Source organism: Mizuhopecten yessoensis, unplaced genomic scaffold (assembly GCF_002113885.1).
Source record: "Mizuhopecten yessoensis strain PY_sf001 unplaced genomic scaffold, ASM211388v2 scaffold8387, whole genome shotgun sequence".
NCBI lineage: Eukaryota > Metazoa > Mollusca > Bivalvia > Pectinida > Pectinidae > Mizuhopecten > Mizuhopecten yessoensis.
Genome location: NW_018407522.1, coordinates 464,483 through 486,593, shown reverse-complemented (window position 1 = coordinate 486,593; position 22,111 = coordinate 464,483). Strand labels below are relative to the sequence as shown.

The window sequence follows — 22,111 nt, the reverse complement described above, 5'->3', positions numbered from 1 at the left end:
GTGTAGGGTTACTGATTGGGTGATCAATTTACCATCTTGTTGTCTACAGCATGGGATACTAAGTGTAGGGTTATTGATTGGGTGATCAATTTCTCCTGTTGTTGTCTACAGCATGGGATACTATGATTAGGTGATTATTTTTTACTCTTTGTCTACGACATGGTAGGGTTATGGATTTGGATGAGGTCTACAGTCTCCAAATAATGTTTTTGTTTCAATAATTTTTTATCAAATCATCCATCATGAATTAAATTGTATATGAAATTATTTACTGTAAAGAGTTTTCAGGCAATTAAAGGTAATACTGGATTGACAATTGGAACAACTGTAAATTGATACAAAATGAATTTATTTTTGACATGTGTTTCACACTGATGATTAAATGATAATGGCAATGCGATAAATATCGATTGGTATAGATCGATATTTTCAGAATTTTTCATATTGACATGAAAAAATGCACTCTTCAAGACAAACAAAAATGATAATGAAAGATTCAGACATTTAAAACACTCAGCACATTTCTAAAACTAGAAATAACATAATCGTTGCTGATTGCAAAATAAATCGCTTTAACAAATAGTAGTATTACAGTATAACATATTGAATGGTGAAGTATATATACTTCTCGCTCCAAGTGTACTTTGCACTTAGATAAATTGTAGACATTACAATTGTTCTAGATTTCCATGTACACGACGTGTGCCTTGGTAATCCATAAAGTCTCAAATAGTGATCATGACTGAATAAAATTATTTGTACATCTCCATGAGTAAATGAATGTTTTAGCACGGATCATAATGCAATGAACATTGAAAACAAATGAAATGAAAGATGCTCTTCAAGACATGGGGCATGTGTCTTGATGTCCTGTGAAATCTATTGATCAATCTTTTACAATTTAACAAAAGCACTGCATTCTGTATATGGCCCTGCCACGAAAAGCATGGGAAAGTCGAGAATTACTTGTGATACAATTCCTATTCTTCTCCTACTTGTTTTTATTACACTGTTTGTATTTAACTTTTTTCGGACACTTTAGAACTTGAACATGTAAGCTGATGAAATTTCCAGAAAATGTACATACTTTCCAGCAAAATATTCACCTGTCTGTCGCATTGGTTATGTTATTGGAGGGCAGTTGAAACAACTTGTATTGATCTGATAAATATTTCGACAGCTGATTTAAATGTTCCCGCCTACTATTGCTTAGAGAGTTGTTTGTAAACACAACGACCAAATTTTTCGGTGCAATTTTCTCGACAAAGAAAACATGTGCATTCAGATTTATGAGAAAAACAAAGTTGTTTTTCAAATTATACTTGAATATATTCATTATTCCGAACAGATCAATCTTATTCTGAAAGTCAATTCCTACAGTACTAGTAGTGATATCAACACCAACAACACAGAATACACTAAGCATCGCACAAAATTACGATTCACATTTTTTACGATGTACTATAGAGAGGGAGCTTCAATTGGCAAAGCAACATGAGATAAGAAATGGAGCTGTATGCCAAAGACTGAAGTAATGCCTTTAATATACATGTTTCCTTTTCCTGAAAATTATCAAGAGAATCAAGAGAACAGTGTATTTGACAAATATTTACTTATGATTGTGACGCTGATTAACACAGTTTCAACGAAACTGAATGAAAATTTTAGTGTGACTATTCATCCAGACATGAGTGTTATGGGATACCAGAAGGGAAATAACTCTTGTCAAAAATCATTTATGTGATACCAGAAGGGAAATAACTCTTGTCAAAAATCATTTATGTGATACCAGAAGGGAAATAACTCTTGTCAAAAATCATTTAAAGTTGTTATGTACCCGCTTTTACATTAACAGACCAGACTCTGACGAACTAATTACTTATACAAGGTTGTTTCAACAGAGAGGCATTAGATGTTTGCGTTGATTGCAGTATAACAGCCACTCATGACCACTACACAAAGGTCTAAAAACAATTACTTTTATGAAATCCTCAAATATTTGTCACTCGTCTATAAATCAATGTTTTAACAAAACTTCAAATCAAACAAAGGTAGGGTGGTGATAAGCAATCTCAGACTCCACAAGTTTATAACAAGGAATACTGCACCTACATCAGTAACACACTCAGAGTGACATTGATGTGTGATCTTGAGTTCATCAAGGATATGGAACCCTAGATCTACATTAGTAATGTTATTTGTATTGTGTTGATGCTAACTAAAGATAGAAACGGGAATTCATATTTCAATCCCGGTAATTAACTTGTACAGAGTTGATGCTAACTGAGGATAGAACAGGGAATTCATTTTTCAATCCCGGTAATTAACTTGTATAGAGTTGATGCTAACTGAGGATAGAACAGGGAATTCATTTTTCAATCCCAGTAATTAACTTGTATAGTGTTGATGCTAACTGAGGATAGAACCGGGAATTCATTACTTTTTCCCAGTCATTTTCTTGTATAGTGTTGATGGGTGGTGCATCAAATAAAGACTTCCCACACATACTAAGCTAATATCTGAAGTTTGGTTTTGGTTGCTAAGCCTCTTGTGGCCTACGGTACCTCTTACTACCTACATGTACTTCTGATTAGCCTATTGTTTAGGGTTATTTTCCTCAGATTCAATACTGTTTCAATCCTACTGTATGCTAAAATTTTCTGACATGTCAAAATCCGAAGAAATTTGTATGTAAATATAGACTGCAATCACTCTAAAGGATAACCATGTACATGAATGAGAAACCCTCAATCAACATGTACATTTTTTCCTAAAATGGCCATTAGTCATGATCAGCCTGCTAAAAAGTCCTAATGCAATGATTCAGGAGTAATTTTAGTAATCAGAATCTCCCAAAGAGATCACTTTTGCGAGGTACTCAAAAATCATCCGATGTGATATTTTGCTTCAAAAAGTATCAGTATTTGAGAATCGACCCAATGTGAACTTCTAAGAGAAATGTTTATCCGCCATTTTTGTAAGGAACTTTTTGATGTAATGAAAGACACAGTAGAACTCCTTTTGATCTTTGTCCCCCTGTGCAGTAAACAGCAACACAGCATTACTGCCGTTCACAATGGACTTGACAATGAAGTTGTACTCCACGATAGGGAACCTGGCCGTCTTGAAGTGGTCGTAGTACAGGCGTTCTGACACGGCCTGTTCTAACTCGACACTGTCACTGTAACCACGCTCCTTGAATGCTGCGAGGAATTTTTTGCGCTCTGCCCATGTTCTACAGAATATCTTGAGATCCATATCAAGGTACACATCTGCATCTTCGTAACTTTCAGAAATGGCAGCTCCCTCGTCCATTGGCTCCTCCTGTTGCGCTGCTTCAGGCACCGCCCCTGTTCCTGCTTCTGGTGTACACACTGTCCCAGTCCCAGCCCCAGGCACTGATGCAGATGCAGATGCAGATGCTGGTCCTGCTTCAAGACTTGTTGAAGCCTCCACATCTTTTTCAGCAGCACTCTGTCCAGCCGTAGAAGTTTCCGGTTTTTCTGTTGTCCCCGTTTTTGTTTTCTTACTCTCTGCCTCAACTGCATCTGAGCTGTTTGTGCGTTTCCTGCCCTTTGGTTTGTGATCATAGTAGCGTGACTTTGGCAGTGGTTCTGTCACATTTGTCTTGTTGATTTCTATATCATACATAAGCACACGTTCCAGAATCCCATAGGCAAATACACACATCTTCTTACACCAAGCGACTTGTAGATTGCCAGTTTTCCTAAGTGTGTGAAGCAGACTCTGGTCCAAGGAGTCCATCTTGAGCTCTATGGTAAACTGGTATTCTCCAAGCTGGATTCCAGATGTTGTCTTACAGGTAAGGTCAGTAAATTTCTGAAATGCAAGCGTCATATATGACTCACAAATTTTAACACAATACAGGTTCAAGGCAAGGTTAACTCATTCATCACTGAAATTTCATAATGATCTATTCCAAACTTTGAATTGGAAGGGTTCAAATGTGTCATCAGGGGCAATGGGTTAAAACAGAGGGACTGATATTATATATACTGAATTCACTTCCGCTGGACTTTTCCCAGTAGTTTGTGTTGGGTTTTTTACCAAATTGTAAATTTTGTAGCTCCAAGAAAAGAAGACCAAGGCTTGGAGACATGCATGAATGACCCTTCCAATTTCATTCCTTAATCATGAGTAAATCTCTAAAACATGAAACTTTCTGAGGTAGCAACAAACTGACCACTGATGTGGAGCTTCATTATAATCCTACAGACAGAAAGGAGGGTAATGATGTTACAATGGTTTTAATGTTACGTATACATAGTAGTATTGATCTAAAACATTGTGTACCTCCAAATTAACAAATCCACTTCCTTTCTATCATTCAAATCCAATCAAGGCTAAATGCATATAAACAAATACAAGCGATTCGGATTGATATGTCTGGCCTATTATGCCCCACTTTGAGCATCAATGCACATATCAGAGAAACTAACTCCAGTTGCTCAGACCACATTGGTCCTCATTCAATCGTGAGGCACAAAATGGTTAACTGTACTGTTAACACCGAGTAGTAGGGACTTGTTAAACGTCGACTTACCACGCCCTCTGGGACATCCTCAGTGAACAGATCTAGTATGGTCTTGGTGGCAGCCTTCTCCGCAAGTTGCCACTTTGCTGCTTTAGCTGCTGCCACGCGAAACTCCATGGCAATAAGCTGTCGCATTTTCTCGTTTATGTTAAGTGTGATATTGTGGTCTAATACAAACGGATCCTGCATGTTGAACATCCCAATCTGTAAACAACAAGGTCAATACAATCAAAATGGATCTTTCTCAAGGGAAACTGTAAGGACCCTGTTCCACTGCACTCCGATTTTCGGTCAGTTACCTCCCCTTAATTTCGTTTGGACAGAACTGTAGTACAGTTTGGCCAGAACACTTCTGTTGACTAGGTAGCTCAGTCAACTAGAACGACGGTCTAACGATCTGAGGTCCAGGGTTGGTAACAGTCTCGAGCCCCACTGAACTGGCAGAACAAACAGTATAACTATCTGAGGTCAAGGGTTCGTAACAGTCTCTAGCCCCACTGAACTGGCAGAACAATTATATTGTTTACATTTTGTTTATTACACCTTCCCTTCACTATTTCTTTTCCATAACAATCCCGCAAGGCAAGGTATGGTATTCTTTTTCAAAAATTAATAATCAAAGCTTAAATCATGCTGGAAAAAACAGTTTCCAATGTGTAGTTACATTTTTTGACAGTGGTACGGAGATCCCTAAGTACTCACAAGTATATATCTTCATTGAAATAAGAGGAGTTACAAGATTGTCATTTCCCAAACACAATGTGTAAGATGGGGAATCACACCAATGGAATATTACTGGAAAAGGATTTCAACCAGATTTCTGGTGACTTGGCCTTTCACCCCTTGCCGTGAATTTGACCTCAGGGTACCAATTGACTTGTTGCCCAAGGCATCTTCTTTCAATAGTAATGTACATTTTTGATATTGACATTTCATGATATAGTGATCACTCTTTGCCCTTTCCTAGTTCCTTGACAACTGAGGGTATAAAGATCGGTGAGGGTATAAAGATTGGATGGTCCCTCTTACCTTCATAGCGACACCGCTGTTCGCTGCCTCTGCAATAGGGAAAGACTGTGCAGTCCTTGTATACATGCCTAAGGTGTGGAAATCAAACTCCGAAAAGAAGGTGAAAAAACCTGTCAACAGCTCCTCTGTGGAAATATAACAACAGTTAGGTATTTCTCTAAAGTATTAGTCAAAAACGGCTATAAATTTTTAAAATCACCAACACAACTCAACAATAGATTTACGGGATACGTGTAATTTCTAGTTATTTACGAAAAACGTGTCATTTCTAGTTTTTTTTATTAAATTTTAATTTGCCATTGTCAAATAATGAAGACACTTTATTCACAGGGAATATAACACTGCCTTATGACTTGCCAGTAGAAACCAAGTTCAACCAACTGAGTGGTTCATGACTAGTAGTGTAAAGTTGACGGATGACGGACGACGGACGACGTACGACGGACGCTGCGGTATGGCATAAGCTCACCTTGGTCCTTCGGACCAGGTGAGCTAAAAATTATTCATCCATGCTTAATAAAACTTGAGACTTTGTCTCAGGTGACCTAAAAACAGGTTTTAGACATCAACTCCTATAACTGGTAAAACCTGCTCCTCTGGATCCACGCCCCTTATTCATATTTATAAAATTTAAAATCAATTGGTCAAAGTATAAGATCCTGTTCACCAAAATTAGGTTAATATTTTTCACTTGTTCTGAACAAATCTTACGAATATTTAACCCTATGCTGCTTAAATCAAGGGGCAGAAGGTCATGGCCCTAATGGGTAAACTGGGGTTTCTATTTTTAAGACGTCTCCTTAAAAAGGCAGTGAAAGAATTATAACCTAATTTAGAAAATGTATCCCTGAGCAAAAGAGTGTGTCCCCTTGGGGTAGAGGGGCAGGGTCCAACAGGGGGCGTAGGATCAAATATTCATTCATTACACATCTTTATTTTGCACAGCTTTTTAATGCAAAAAAAGAAATCAAAGCACTACTGTAGAGTTAATTCAAGGACAAAATACTAAATTATTATAATTACCGTTTGTCTGTGAATTCATGGTAGGAGGTATAAACTGGGCCGCCACAAAGGAGCAGTCCCATCGACCGATTATCGTACGCTGGTTTCCTAAAACGTAGACGTTTCATTCATCATGACATAACTACAACAATGGCGCAAGTATCACACAAATCAGTCATTTCCTGTTAAAACAACAACATACATCAGTCACTTCCTGTTAAACTCAAAACATAGATCAGTCTTATCACCTCTATAATAATAAACTACAAACACTATTTGTCATTGCATGTATAACATACCACATAGTTCGGCCATTTCCTGTACAGTTGGCAGGACCTTGGGGCGAAGGTTCTGTAGATAATAGATGACCATGAGGGTAAGAGCGTAGTTTGAGAGAGTTGGTCCGGCTCGTGGGTTCCCTGCCAAGCCCTTAAGTTTGGCCCAGTACCGCACTGCATACACCAGGGGGCGAACTCGTTGATCATATAGACTCAACGTCTGAAGCAGTCGGGTGTTCTGCAGGGCGAGTCTAAAAAAAACATTCCTTTTTTAATTATAGTCGAACCTCGTTATCTCGAACTCTTTTAACTCGAAGACCCCGTTTATCTCGAAGTATCTCTCCGGTCCCGGCCAAATCTGTTCTTTATCTTAGTAAATAAAACTCTGATAATTCGAACCCTGAAAAGTCGAAAACCTCGGATACCTCGAAGTAAAATATTGGTTTCAATAGCGCCAATTGATTAAAAGCATTAACTATTAATAAAACCAACAACTGCTAGTGCTATGTCCCAACAGCAAATTTCATACCAAATCTATGAACCCGCATAACTTGAATACTCAGATAACTCGAAGTTTTCCCACGACCCCGTCGACTTCGAGATAACGAGGTTCGACTGTATATCAATCACAATGTTTTTCTTTTAATTTCTTTTATTCTGAAACGAAACAATTAATACCCATCTGATCATATATGATCTGGAACTTTAAGAAGTATATAGAACTCTGGTTAGCTGGTTTCAATTCTGACATGAAAGGCAAATGAAATTGTTTTCTCTTGAATGCCTTTAGACAAACTATCGTTTGTGTGCATCTCATTATAATAACATATTTATTATATGGAAAAAAAAACCAGTTGCAGATAATGACACCTTTAGGAATTAGTCGCCACAGTTCAGATTATTTTCATAAAGTGATGTAAACTATGATAAGTTGCTTTAAAAGAAATAATATAAAATCTTATCCACAATGGATACATAAAAATAAACACTGTACAACGCATGCAGTGAAACTCGGGACATCTACCAAATTGTTTTATGCGAAAAGTTTTAAACTGGAATCTGAATTTCTAAGAGAACAAATATGACTACATTTACAGTATATGTAAGCGATCTTTAATGTTTGTTTTTGTCTACAGCAATCACACTTATCCTCAACACTCTGGTATAATTTGGTATATTTACCATTGTATGATGGCATTGCCGTTATGTAACCCTACCAAATTCAGTTGAATGCCATGGACTGATTATTGAGGTCATCATTATCATGACGTCATATAATTGTTACATTAGATATCACTGACCCTCCCCGGGCGATGGCTATTCTATTCAGTGAAAACCCATACACCATCCAAACAATATTTGAACTAAATGCTGAATAATGATAAGTGTAATTGAAATTTTCATGAGATGGACAGATTCTTAAAATGGTAAATATAAGTATTGAACTGCTTTTAGTTCAATGCTTAAATGTTGGTCTTGTTCACTTTACACTGTCCATCTACCACATGTATCAAGTTTAATAAAAGATATGCTCTGAACATTTTCTTTTCTAAAAAGGGAGATAACTCTATTTTGACAGAGCAATATCTATGGTTCCTGTGCACTGCACACAACCTAGCTATATGGTCCTATAGACCTGTACAGTGCATATATAATCATTTTGTTTCATAAAGCTTTTTCATTCACTGTAAAGGTTATGTGCAAGCCCTGGACAAGAAATTGTGATGGGCAAATAGCAAGGCGGAGACTACATGTTCCCGTAAATTATTGTCAGAAAAGCAAAAAACTTGACTGATAAAACCATATTAAGTACCTGTTTTTTTGTGTAAGAGTAACCTCCCTTGACATTATTCTAGTTAGTCAGACCTAGAATTTACAGCTGCTGGAGAATCATCAATATACTGTAGTCTTGTGTACCACTGAACTACATTAACTTAACCCATACTAACTTACCATTCATAAGACATCAAATTGGTTTCTGTCTAGCATTTACCGTCATTTTTTGTGCATTGTATGCAAGCTTTATGTTTCTTATTATTGAAAAATGCCAACTGCAGGCTAACTGATGAAACGGGTAATGTGACTAAATGCTTGCAAAAACCCATAAAAAGTCCGGACTATGTGATATTTTGAAACAAAAACAAAAATTGTATACTTTACATCATGAACATAAACACGACATAATTATAGAAATTATTAAGTTTTATCATTGAACGTATGCGTGAAAAGTTGGTTCATATTACGGGTACTGTGTTATACCGTCTATGTGGAGTAGTAGGAGTCGCCATGCCTGTTTACATCAGGATAGTGAATGGCTCTATTAGTATATCAAGGATATGTAAAACAACTCACGGGTGTATTGAAATCAAAAATGTTGATTGCTGACATTGTTGACACAGCTAGATAAGTACGGGTAAAAGCTACATGTACCTGAAGTTGGAAGGGAACCTGGTATTCATAGCTACATATACTGGTAATAGTTTTTATGTAGCAAATAATGGACGATCAACCTTTACCGAAGCGGGTAGTCTGCATAACTTTATTCCAAACACAAGTTTTGAGGTGGGCAATTAATAGGCAAGGTATTAAGGAAGCTAATATTGTCTAAATAAATAAATGAAAAATGAAAATAGCATTATACAAAAAAACTTAACATTTGAAAACAAAAATGTAGAAAAACATGAAAGACAATGTTTAAGAAGTTGGGGTTCAAAATTAATTCAGTAGACACTGTCTGCAACATCTTTGATTTGATTAGGTCTTTTTCTGGAAACATTGATACGTTATACAGATCCTACCACAACTTACTTGTTATCGATGGAGAGGTCACACTTGATGCCTGTATCATTATGTGTGAAGCGTACTATTGGGCAACGATTGCTCGGAATCAGCGTTAGTTCCTCACAAGACGGTGCATGTTCTATAAGGATTCGGAGAATCAGCTTGGCTTTATCGATTGGCATCATTTTGATCATATCATCATGGCCAAGTGGTCCCCTCTGTTTCTTCAGGAATCGGATGTCTCTTGTATAGGGTAACTCTATAGACTGTAATACAAAAGTTATATAGGGTAACTCTATAGCCTGTAATAAAATAGTTATATAAACTAACTCGAAAGCTTTTAATACAACAGTTATATAGACAAACTCTAGATCTATAGCTTGCCATCTGTATAATACAATAGTTATACAGATAGCTAATATATAACTTATATGGACATACATATACATTATTGTAGGAGTAAAAAAGGAGTACATGAACTGACAAATAGATGTCACGACTAATACTGATGGGTTTGTCTATAAAGATGGTTAACTTACTTGTGAACGACACGGAATGCCAAGATTTGTAAGGTCTATATATACATCCATGTCGCAGCCTCTGATACCGAAACCATTCACCGAGGATCCGAACTGATTGATGCTGACACCTGTCCCGAAGTAAAAGAAACAGATAAGGTTGTGCATTATACATGTATGTATAGTGCTTGAACTACAAATCATACCGAAGACGGGAACAAGACTTTTTACCAAAATTTCTATCAATCAAAATTACTATCAAAATTACTATCAAAATTTCTATCAATCAAAATTACTATCAATCAAAATTACTATCAAAATTACTATCAAAATTTCTATCAATCAAAATTACTATCAATCAAAATTACTATCAATCAAAATTACTATCAAAATTATTATCAATCAAAATTACTATCAATCAAACAATCAAAATTACTATCAAAATTATTATCAATCAAAATTACCATCAAAATTACTATCAAAATTATTATCAATCAAAATTACCATCAAAATTACTATCAATCAAAATTACTTTCAAAATTACTATCAATTAAAATTACTATCAAAATTACTATCAATCAACATCACTATCAAAATCACAAGCAAGCCATTCCGATTGCTAAGTCTCGCCTGTGCCCCTGCTTTGACCATCAATGCACATATCAGAGATGCTGACAAAGTCAATGGGCCATGAAAGGTAGGCCGCTTCCAGCATTTGATGCATGGGTTGAGATGTACTATCTAAGATGCATCTATGGTCCAAGTTTGGTTGGTCTATCACTTATACTTTCAGTGAAACCAACTTAATTAAAGGCAAAAACTTAATATTGACCCTGCCGTCAACGTAAAAGCAACACCTTAGTTTCACACCCGCTACTTAAGCGAATTCGTCGCAGCGAGACAAAAAATAGGTTCCAAACAATAATACACAGTACCAACATTTATAATACATTATGGGGCATGTACATATTAAAAAGAGCAATAAGCATAAAGCAAACAGCAAAGTAGACAGATATCGTTTAGAAGTGGCATTCATCCAGATATCAATATGTGTTACTATTATACACTTTTATTTAGATAAAATATCTTTTTTTTTCACAATTATTTAAATAAAACATTCATTTTTTTCATAATACAAACTCATTTCTATGAAAATATCTCTTTTATATGATTCATATTAATGAATGAAGACCAAGAAAACTGTTATTGAAACTGATGTAAGACAAAGATCTGGGAGTCTGACATACGTTATCAACTAAAACAAACTTGTCCAGCAGACAATAACGATAGCAGAATATCAATTTTTCTCAGCAGCAGAAGCAGAATAAAATTGATTGTTGAGTACAGTGTACTACATTTACTTCAGACTATTTTTGAAACTCTTTTCTGAAAGACAAGTAATTTCTATACTGTAAAACCCATGTAATTTATGCTCCTATGTCATTATTTGCGCAGGTACTTTCTTGGACTGAAAATGCTGAAAAAAAGCTTCTACTTAAATACATTACGCATGTTTTGACAAAAACTCTTCCTAAATGCCAGTTTAATTGACCTCCAGCATGGAACTTTGACAGAAATATCTACTTTCTCATGACATTAACTAACAATCAACAAAACAGGAGTTGAATAAATGAGGCCTGAAAGGAGAAGTATCCAAAGATGATGACAGTCAATTAAGTATGATATTTTTTCTTGAACTTCTTCTCTATATGATATTATCATATTTTATATTTACAAATTGTATACAAGAAAATGTGTCCTGCACTTTAGTTTTCATATTGTTCACACTCTTTGATGATGGCAAACTTTATCATAACATCAGTATAATATTAGTTAACAAGATAATATAAATTGTACCGTTATTAAATGTGGGCCAAATTAACATTGGGCAAATATGGATTTTACTGGGGAAAGAAAAAAGTCTCACTGGGTGAAAATTTCCCATTAACAGTGTGCTATGCTTTAAATTCACCAATACTTTACAGATCTATGTGTTTCTGATTTTTTTTCTTTTCCTATAAATACACACATACATGTATATGTACATAATTAAACAATCTTTAATCCTTGTGTAAAGGATTCAAATATTTTAAATTATAGAAAAAACAGTGTCTCATCATGTTCATATCTTGTATATCCATTCACCCTCTGGTGAACCTTATCCAGTATGATGGATACCAAGCTTAAAGGTACAGTTTATGTTTAAAGTCATCGCTTTTATTTGAAAATTAGCTATAGGCAAATATTATGGCTACGGATGTCATACTGGCTTTAGCAACACTTCAGAAAGTACAGATATCACAATGGCCTTCAGGTTATATCTCAGATAGATTAATTTTCTTGTCAAACCAACATGGGGTTGTAATGTTAATGGGAGTTCAAGATTGCGACATATGTTTAATCCATTATATCTTACGAGAGGCAAAATGGACCTCAATTAACATTTTAGTCCATTAGATTTCTTGGCGTACAAAGACTATTAAAATTTTGAATAGCGCATTAAGCAGCGATCAAATTGATCTAAATGTTAATTATTTAAATTGGTATATTGTGCAAAAGAAACATTCAATTCGAGGAATCTTGTTGTTCCGTGTAACAGTCGACAAGTTGTAGCAAATCAGGAAAAATTAAAGACAAAGACATTGAACACACAAATTCAAGTGGAGTAATACCTGTCACTTCATGAATTCAGTTTACATGAGGCATTGTGGTCCAAATTGATCAAACTTTTACAAGAGGCCTGCTAGCTATATGATCTTTGAATCTTGAGTTACATTAAAATCGAAATGACGCAACTGCTTGTTCAACGAACGGATAGGTTAGGGAACATGAGGAATTCGAGCCATTGCAGTTTATTTACAAAGATTAAACAAGAACATGGCCGGACCAAGCAAACTAATCCAGGAACAGGTGGTATTCTAGTAATAATAGTTTGAATAAGTGGAGTTTCACTGTATTTCTGATTTTATTTATTGTGAATTCAAATTAAATAAATTATTAATGAATGGCGACATTAATGGCATGATGAAAGTTAATTTTTGAATCAATGTAATACAATAAAATGTTAACCACAGGGACAATATGAGGCTCTGATAAAATATTTTTTAATTTCAAACACATATTGTTTATAGCAGTTACACTTCACTTTACCTGTGATCAAATACACTTTGTTATGTTACATTACCATCACCCATGCTAGCCTATAACAATAAAATTAAAAAAAAACAATCTGTCACAACTGTTTCATGTTACAGGTTAACTGCTGTGTTACCTGGGAAGAACATGGTCAGGACATCCTCCAGAATTTTACAGATGACGTAGCGTGATTGGAGCTCCTGTGACGTTACCTGGATCATGTCACCTAGCACCCCCATTTCTGCCTGAATCTGAATATAAATTGCATTGACTTTATCAATAAACAAACCAAATCAGTTTGCGTAAATGACTATATTGCTGAATTTCAACATGTAAATTCCAAATAGTGTGGATTGACAGACAGATGGACAGATGACCTGATTATATGGCATGTTCATCTTGGGGTCATAACCAACATGTACATGTGTATCTGTTTGTCATTTTGTTTTTAAACGTTATGTTTACAAACTACGGTAATACAACCTCCCTTGTCCAAGCAGTACAATGCTGGATCATTGAAGACTCCTTTTGCTCACATTATCCCTGTTCCTCCTTGAGAAAAGTTGACACTCCCTCAGTCAGTCCCCTAAACCCTTCTTTCCAGTCAGAACAAAAGACATTCATCTTTATCAATCATATTTCCTTTAAAAAAAACTGGACACTCATCACCCCTTACTGCATAACTTAAACCCTTCTATCAGATCAGTTGATACATGCCCCTTTTTGAATCTGTGATGTCACTTCCTCTAGGATTTATTAACCGGCACTTATCTCTTGACCCCCTAACACCATTTTATCTTATATCAGTTGACACTTACCCCTTTCTGAGTCTGTGACATCATTTCCTTTAGGAATTCCTCCACGGTGACAGGGAGGTCAATTACATCCTCTTTCTTCATCTTGGGCTTGTCCCTCGTAGCCTGTGGGTTAGCACCTCCTTTTTTCTTCTTTTTCTTCTTCCCCTGACCAGGGAGCCCTGGCTGACCTTTCTGTCCTTGCTGACCTTGACCACTCTGGCCTTGACCTTGGTGACCAAATACAGCTTGCTGCTGAAAATCTGGATAAATATTTGGATCGTAGTTAGGATCAAAGTTCCTCATATCATTTCCGTAGCCTCCGTCCATCTGCCAGTGAGGTTCATACCCCGGGTCTCCACGTGGGTCATGAAAACCATGTCCTCTCTGGCTGTCCCAGGAACGATCATAATGACCTTGACCCTGAGGTGGCCCCTGTGGGGCCTGAACACCTCTGGGTTGGTTCCAAGAATGTTGTTGTTGTGACTTGGGTTTCTGCCATGGGAAATATGGTTGTTCTGACAGCTCTTTGAAGTCCCGTTTCCTCACGTTGAGTCTGGTGCTGTTGACGATGTGTGGCTGCGTGTAGCGGAGACAATTTTCGGCTGCCTGGTCGTATGTAAACTCTACAATGGCATACTGGGGGAACTTCTACAAACAGAAGACAACAGCCTGATAACTTCAATTACATGTATTTATAAAATGCCTTTAAAAGACTTTGGCCAAGAATTTTTACATTTTGTAAAAATAAGCGAAACATGTATATATATATACTTAAAAAAGTACCTAATCATCCATCAATGCACATTCAGAAGTGTCCCCTTATCTACATTTTTTATAAACAATAAGTCTTTCAACCCTAAGTAACTTTAATGGACTCTACCATTCATTTATCGGGATGAGTCCATTATGGTCTATGGACGGTGCGGATGGGTTAAGAGACAATTCTATGAAAAATGTGCGAGAATTTTCAGTGAATACCTATAAGTGGAAGACAGGATGTATACATGAACTTGTGATTATGATCATAATCAGAGGATGTCCTTCAGTTGGACAGTTGTTGTAGAAAGCGTTCTTTTCTTGCAACTGGCCAACATATTCTTTAAAGAGATCCTCATTACTATACGTGAGGTTTAGGTAAATATAAAGAAATGTCAAACTCCAGGTACACTGTAAGACTGTTTATGTTAATCCTAAAACACACACCTTGGAAATATATTAAAATGTTCAGTAAACATGGCCCCAATTGGTTTGAAATTAATTTCAATTAGATATCATCACGGTATGGAAAGGTTCTATCAGTTAAACTGTTGGAATTTAAAGGATTAATTTTAACAATTGTTTTTAGCATGCAAAGATGATGACCTTAACAAGCGATGTCTAACAAGCAACAAGTTTATAGTAAGATCTCATAAACATATAATAGAAAATTACATTCAATTTAACTTTTTATTTTGACCTTTAATTACATGTAAGAAATACACACCTCATCTTTCTTGTCGAAGATCACCTTGTCCACAGGGCCGAAGTTGTTGAAGTACACTTTCATTTCCCATTCTGTGGTTTTGGGTGGAAACCCCTTCACAAACACACTGCATCCAGCATGCTTCTTTTTCTCACGGTAATAATTGAGGTGGTTTATATGTCGTTTTCCTGTGATGTGGCGGTCATATTCTTCCGCTACAAGCACAAAGTTTCGTTATATCAACCATCGTGATCATAGATTATGAATTAATCAAGAAATGATTGATTGAAAGTTATATGTCCGACATAAGTTTCAGAGTGAGTTCATTCTGCAGTATAATTGGCTAGCTTCAAAGAAGGTTAAATACAAGTATTTGAGAATAAACTCACGTAAATGGACAAAATTCATAATCAGTTTTCCTCACCAGGAGTTAAATATCCACTTTATCAATTATCTCACTTATAAGATTTTACTGAAGTCTTTCACAAACCTTTAAGGATTGGTATAAACCAGGGTCACAACTCAAACACTTCATGATCTGATCATGACTAGACCTACTCTTAACCCTTTTCCCCCTATGTAACTTTAGTAGACTCTACCATGCATTAATATAAATGAATCCATTATGGTCTACAGTGGTGAAAACGGTTAAGATATCAACTCAAGGACCCTCCCAGTAGCCAATTACAATATTTTCAATGTTGCATTTTTTTATCATGTATCCTGTTATCAACTGCTTTGAATGGTTAGATAGATATACAGTATGTTATCCAGTTTTTTTCACTATTTTTGAAATGGTGACTGTGGATTTGGAAATTGTAAAAATTTGTTGCATGCAGTTAACAAAATTGGGAGTTTCAGAATTATACCAAATACTATGTTCTTCTATTTTTAGCAAAGATTCATCTAAAACACTGTAAAGCTACCCTATTTCAGTGTTACACTTTCACTGCTACAGGACATTCAGTTAGATAGTTACCAGATTTTTACAGGACCTAATATAGTTTTGTCTGACCAATCTTATCACTGACATTGGTATAAATGATTGAGCACACAACAGCACACACTATGGTATGACACCCTATATGGAGCCAAAAAGGAGAATTCAACACAAAATCAGTAAAATTAGTAACACGGAAATTTATAAATTCATTTGAACTGCACATTATCCGGGATTGGAATTTATTAACAGACTCAGTGGTTAACTGTGAGAAGAATTAATGATCAATTCAAGAGTGTCCTAACAAAGTTTTGATTAGGTCTTCAGTGCACACCCCTCCAAACTGCCATAAGTAGTGCTTATTAGTGAGTCATTTTCATGAGAAAACATACAGATATAGATATCAATGTTACTGAATCAAATACATTTAACAGCAATGAATTCTAAACTAAGAATCAATCACAAAGGATGACTGGACATGTACATCTGGACAGATATATGAATATTTTGCTTACGTTTGTACAATCATATTGGGACTCTGCAGCCAGATTTGCCCATACTTCAACACCTGCTTGAAGAGTGCTTTATCTTTTACTGCATATTGAATAAACAATGCAAATCATGTAAGAAACTTTGCAGATAGGCTGTTGAATATAGTCTATTAAAGGGGAACCAGAAACACAATTTATTCTTAGGCCTTAAGTGGTATTGTCAGAGGTCCAGTTTCTGTGATCTATTCTCTAGCTAACACATTACTGTGTATATAAATACCCAAAATTTGTAGTTTCTGGTTTTCTTTATGGGGTACAGACATTTCAGTACTCGACGATTAGTTACCGAGATGTTTCAATACATGTTAGAGACATTACTGTACTTCCCAAATTTGTTGTTTCGATATTCGATATATGATTTTCAGCACTGACCAACTTTTCAACTCGTTTGCATCCTGTACCCAGCATGTTGCCGGTTTTATATTTCAAAATTCCTCAGCCTTTCATCTTACAAAGCCTTAAGAAATATCGAAACATCCTACTCTGATGTACCGAATCAGCCTGGTACATGTACCAAAACAACAAGATTTCTTCTTTATTCTTTTTTAATATATATAACAATATTCTACTGTATGTAAAACCAATTCGTTGTCAATGAAAAGATCTTGCTGAAACATGTTGATTGGCTGGTTATTTTAGGGAAAAATGGCTACACTTTCAGAATCACACATGTGGCTGCATACATCAACCTCATGACTGAATACAGTAAAAGGGGCTGGGAAAAACAGTTCCGGGTTTTTTCACCCCGAATCCTGTTCACCCTAGGTTGTTTCGCCCTAAAACAAAAATATTAGGGCGAAACATTGTTTGGTATTTTCTTTCAATTAAAAGTAGTTTTAAGTCACAAATTAAAATGAGTCTTCCATATCATTTAAATCAATTTCATAAAAAAAAGTGTTTTTCTTGTTTTTAAGCGAGTGTGACAAACGGCAGCTGTGAAAAGCTGACTCCGCTCTCACATACTCTACATGAAATATACCTCACACCAATGAAGAAAGTCATTAATAAGTTAAGTTGATATATTTAAATATTTATCATTAACGTATAAATTAAAAAAAAAATATTTCGGGCGAAACAACCTAGGGCAAACAGGATTTAGAGCGAAACATCCTGTTACTGCGAAAACCTTTGAAACTTAGAATGGCATGTTTTGGAGGAACCGAAGATTATGCCTGCAGAATGAGAATACATTTTAAGTGCATTTATGAGGTTTTTAAAAAAAATATGCATCTTTCCAACTGTACTTACACTTACTACTACTAAGCATATTATCGTAAATCAATTAGAAATGTGTTTTTTTTTATGTGAGAAAATTAGGTGGGGCCGACATTGAGAGCTTTCCTACCTTCTCGTATAATTACCTTGTAATCATTGGAGCTAGCCCGAGTTTCTTCTGGCCCTAACACCAGACTTAGACATTTTGACATATAGATGTCTGGTGTGGGGCCAGAGCGCATTGCTATATGAAAAATATTAGTACTAATGTGAGGTTCATATAGCACATGGAACTAATATTAATACCCGGGCCTCCTCTGTATTAAATCGATCCCATGCCTTGTAATGGAGCAAGCAATTTTAGAATTAATTGTCAGTACATTGGTCCGCATCCATAAATAGGGTTGTATTATGAACTATTTCTGTTGATATCCTGTATAACTTGAAGTTAAAATGTCGTTAAATTATCAAGTTAACGTAGCAAGCGCAATCGAAATCTGAATTGAGCTGGAAAGATTGTCTCTCTTCTGATATAGGTCCGACGTACGCGTCTTGATATGGGTGTCATTACCCAATATGGAAATTGTAGTAAACATGGCGGCATCAGTCGTAATACTATATTTGGCCATGCAGGCCATATATGGAAAGAATAATTAAGATAACATCACAAGTGATCTGTCATGGCGGTCATTTCTATATAAAATAAAATCGAAGACAGACTTGGCTTATTTCTTGAAACATTTTTTCATTGGTAAGGATTCGTTTTTTCAACAATTATGCAATATTTTGATAACATTTTACTCATATGAGTCGTGGTATGTGATCTTACAGATTACCACTTTTGATTTTGCTCCATTAGTTGTGTAGCGGAACTGGACTGGGTCGATCGTCGGCGACCAGATAGCTCAATTGGTTGAGTCCCTCTAAAGTTTGGAAGGTCCCAGGTTTGAACCCTGGTCTGGCCGTCCATTTTTCCTCTCCTGTTACATTTGGCGCCCAACAAAATATACCCACAGAAGGTGGTATAGTGTCTTGTGTGTCTTCGGGGTCAAAGACTTTGTTAAAGGAGAGAGGAATATTCATAGCGGAACTGGTCTGGGTTGATCGTCGGCGACCAGATAGCTCAATTGGTTAAGCATCCGTCTAGAGTTAGGAAGCTCCCGGGTTCGAACCCAGGTCTGGCCGCCCATTTTTCCTCTCCTAGCTGTTACACTTGGCATAGGACCGCTTTGTAGCTCTGACGACGCAATATATATAAAAAAAAAACCTCTCGTCGTCAGAAAGCTACGTTATCGCAGCTAGGCTAGGCCCACACCAGACATCTATATGTCAAAATGTCTAAGTATGATGTTAGGGCCAGAGGAAACTCGAGCTACTGGAGGTGGCATTTTTACTGAAAGTTGATGTACATGTGTAAAGAAGACCTTTGCTTTATAGGTCAAAATATAGTTGTAACAAATTATCAGGTCCCTGTGGATTGAGCATTGAAGACATATTAAACACTTGCGCTCAAATAGTGACAGTCCTATAAAAGATAATTACCAGTGTTGATGGTGATATCGCAAATCTCACAAATCACGAACATCGTCAGGCCGTGTGCGTGTTCATCCGAAATTAACTGCGCTTGCTTTCGCCCACGATGTTGTCTTCAACTTAAAACAGTCTATTACTGTTTCCTTGATTACTCTGCAATCCTTCAATGTAATTATGTCTGTTTTCGCCTAGACTCGTATTATTATTATTATTCTGAGTTTGGCCTCATGATCCCAGGCGCATTGAACCTCGGTATATGGTCGTTATCGTAGAATAATGATAGATATGCGGAAACAAATAGATCATGTTAAGCTACGTACATTTTTGCCGTTATCAATACCCGGAAATGATATGCTGGTGTATAATAATGAAACCGGAGTGACGGTATCCCGAATCCCGACAGGATTTTCTTCGCATCATTTTACTGTCATGCATGGGATAGCACTTAAAACATGTTAAAGTAATAGGCACAGTATACAAAAGATGTCTTTTTGATCACGTCATATTAGGTTATTACATACAATACATCACATCTGAAATATGTACCACTTTGAACATTGGAGAGAAATGTACCATCATCAATGCATAACCAGATACGTCTCTGGCATAACAGATCGTTGATAGACTTACCATGAAGGCTACTTTAACAAATATATGTTTTGGCTTGCACGCACATGCGCTAGTTATGTGTTTGACATACCATATTTGATGTCGAATTTATTTAACCTAATGAGGTATTTGGGCTATTTGGGTATTTTGGATATTATATAATTACAGCCCATTGTTGATCGAAGTACAGGGGTACATATATTCACATGTGTGAGGTATTTAAATAGTAGTATGAGACTTTAAACAGATGACCATGAGTAGAGTTTCCATGGGGAAATGGGGGTGTATTACGGTTCTAATACGTGTGCGCTTACCCAACTTGAAAACATATGTGCAATAATTAAGTACACAACTGACCAAATTTTAATAGCACTGGGCCCTGAAATGGGTCTCCATTGTAGATTATCTTGATTTCATTCTTCAAAGTTGTACTATGTCAATTTTCAAACTCATACAAATACTTTAACATTATGAATGTACACGTAAAATTAGAATATCCATTGTAGATTTTATTACTTTACTCCTAACAATTATAATATCCCCTTGTGGTACCTCCTACATGTCAGTCCCTTTCTCGGTCCTGATATTTCGAGACGCTATATACAAGATATTAAAACATCCTACATCGGTAAATTAAATGGCAAAACATTTCGCATGTAAGATAACTATTTTTTTATGAAAACGACGACAGGCTTTGACATACCAAAGTTCTAAGATATGGTAGTTGTTATTCCATTCTAAACGATCAGCAATTAGGGCAATCGAACAACTTGTTAGCCCGTTGTAAGTATATCATCCTCGATACTCCAAGGCATACGCTCACTTGCGCTCCCTGCACTCCTGACACATGCCAGGACATAAGTCCTTAAAAATTGTAGTTGTTATTCTCTGCTTAGCGTTCATCATTTAGGGTTATTGCAACAACTTGTGAACTCGTTCTCAGCACAACGTGACCGGATGGACTACAGTGATGTGTGCCTTCGGTATGGAATTTTAATGAGGTAACACTCTAAAGTCGGCATCAGACATACGCCATCGCAAGGAGGCAAATACGTCAATAGACCATGCCTCCAGCACACATACGTTGCACACATGGATACATTTCCTTAAATAAAATTAGCTGTTAATAAGCCGTTAAACAAAATAAAGCCTAACCAAACCAAATTGACGTTATTTTTTAAATCATATGTTTATTTCAATCAATCGAATCCACAGATCTATCGACTTCGCTCGTCTAAACATTTTCTAAGCTTAATCTTGACAAGTTTTAAGCTGACCTAGAGGTAATAATTAAATCTGGGTACCCTCATTCGTCAAAGGAAACCTCGCTTGTCTACCAGCCCTGTAGGTAGGGCGTAAGAATTGTACCTGCTGCCCCGATTGCATGATCGTAAGAGGCGACTAAATTTGGGATCTTATCGTTTCTCTGCTTTCTAATCAACTTTCTTCTCCCTAATGTCTCCATTAACAATGCCTCACCTTTGGCCTTTAGTTGAGCGTCCACCCCAGTGAGGAAGGCTTTTGGTTCTGTCCCCTGGCCGAGACATACCACAGTCTGTAAAAATGGTAATTCCTACTGTTGCTTAACGCTCAGCAATAAAGGAGTGGGACGACTGGTTCGACCGTTGTCAGTATAATGTGACCGGGTGGGGTGTCCTGCTGGGTGTCTTCGGCAGTATGTTTCAGTGAGGTAGCACTATATAGTC

General features: G+C 36.4%; 1 protein-coding gene across 1 annotated transcript; it reads right to left on the bottom strand.

The window, feature by feature from the left end:
* Positions 1 to 1,853: 1,853 nt before the first annotated feature.
* LOC110455828 (speckle targeted PIP5K1A-regulated poly(A) polymerase-like) lies at positions 1,854 to 20,113 on the bottom strand. Its single transcript, XM_021506224.1, has 11 exons — positions 19,806 to 20,113; positions 15,579 to 15,772; positions 14,117 to 14,743; positions 13,435 to 13,549; positions 10,185 to 10,294; positions 9,673 to 9,911; positions 6,886 to 7,115; positions 6,608 to 6,694; positions 5,585 to 5,709; positions 4,565 to 4,759; positions 1,854 to 3,840 (listed from the first exon to the last, which is right to left on the bottom strand). Exons 1-11 carry the CDS (start codon positions 19,846 to 19,848, stop codon positions 2,950 to 2,952), a joined length of 2,856 nt encoding a protein of 951 aa, XP_021361899.1. The 5' UTR covers positions 19,849 to 20,113; the 3' UTR covers positions 1,854 to 2,949.
* Between the last annotated feature and the right edge of the window lie 1,998 nt (positions 20,114 to 22,111).

Bases quoted from the DNA above. Each gene is read 5' to 3' on its own strand.
- LOC110455828 (XM_021506224.1), bottom strand. From the start codon at position 19,848: ATGTTCGTGATTTGTGAGATTTGCGATATCACCATCAACACTG. The intron at 6,695-6,885 runs GTATGTTATACA...TCTACGTTTTAG, and splicing joins GGAAATGGCCGAACTATGTG to GAAACCAGCGTACGATAATC. The intron at 4,760-5,584 runs GTAAGAGGGACC...TGTTGTTTACAG, and splicing joins ACAGCGGTGTCGCTATGAAG to ATTGGGATGTTCAACATGCA.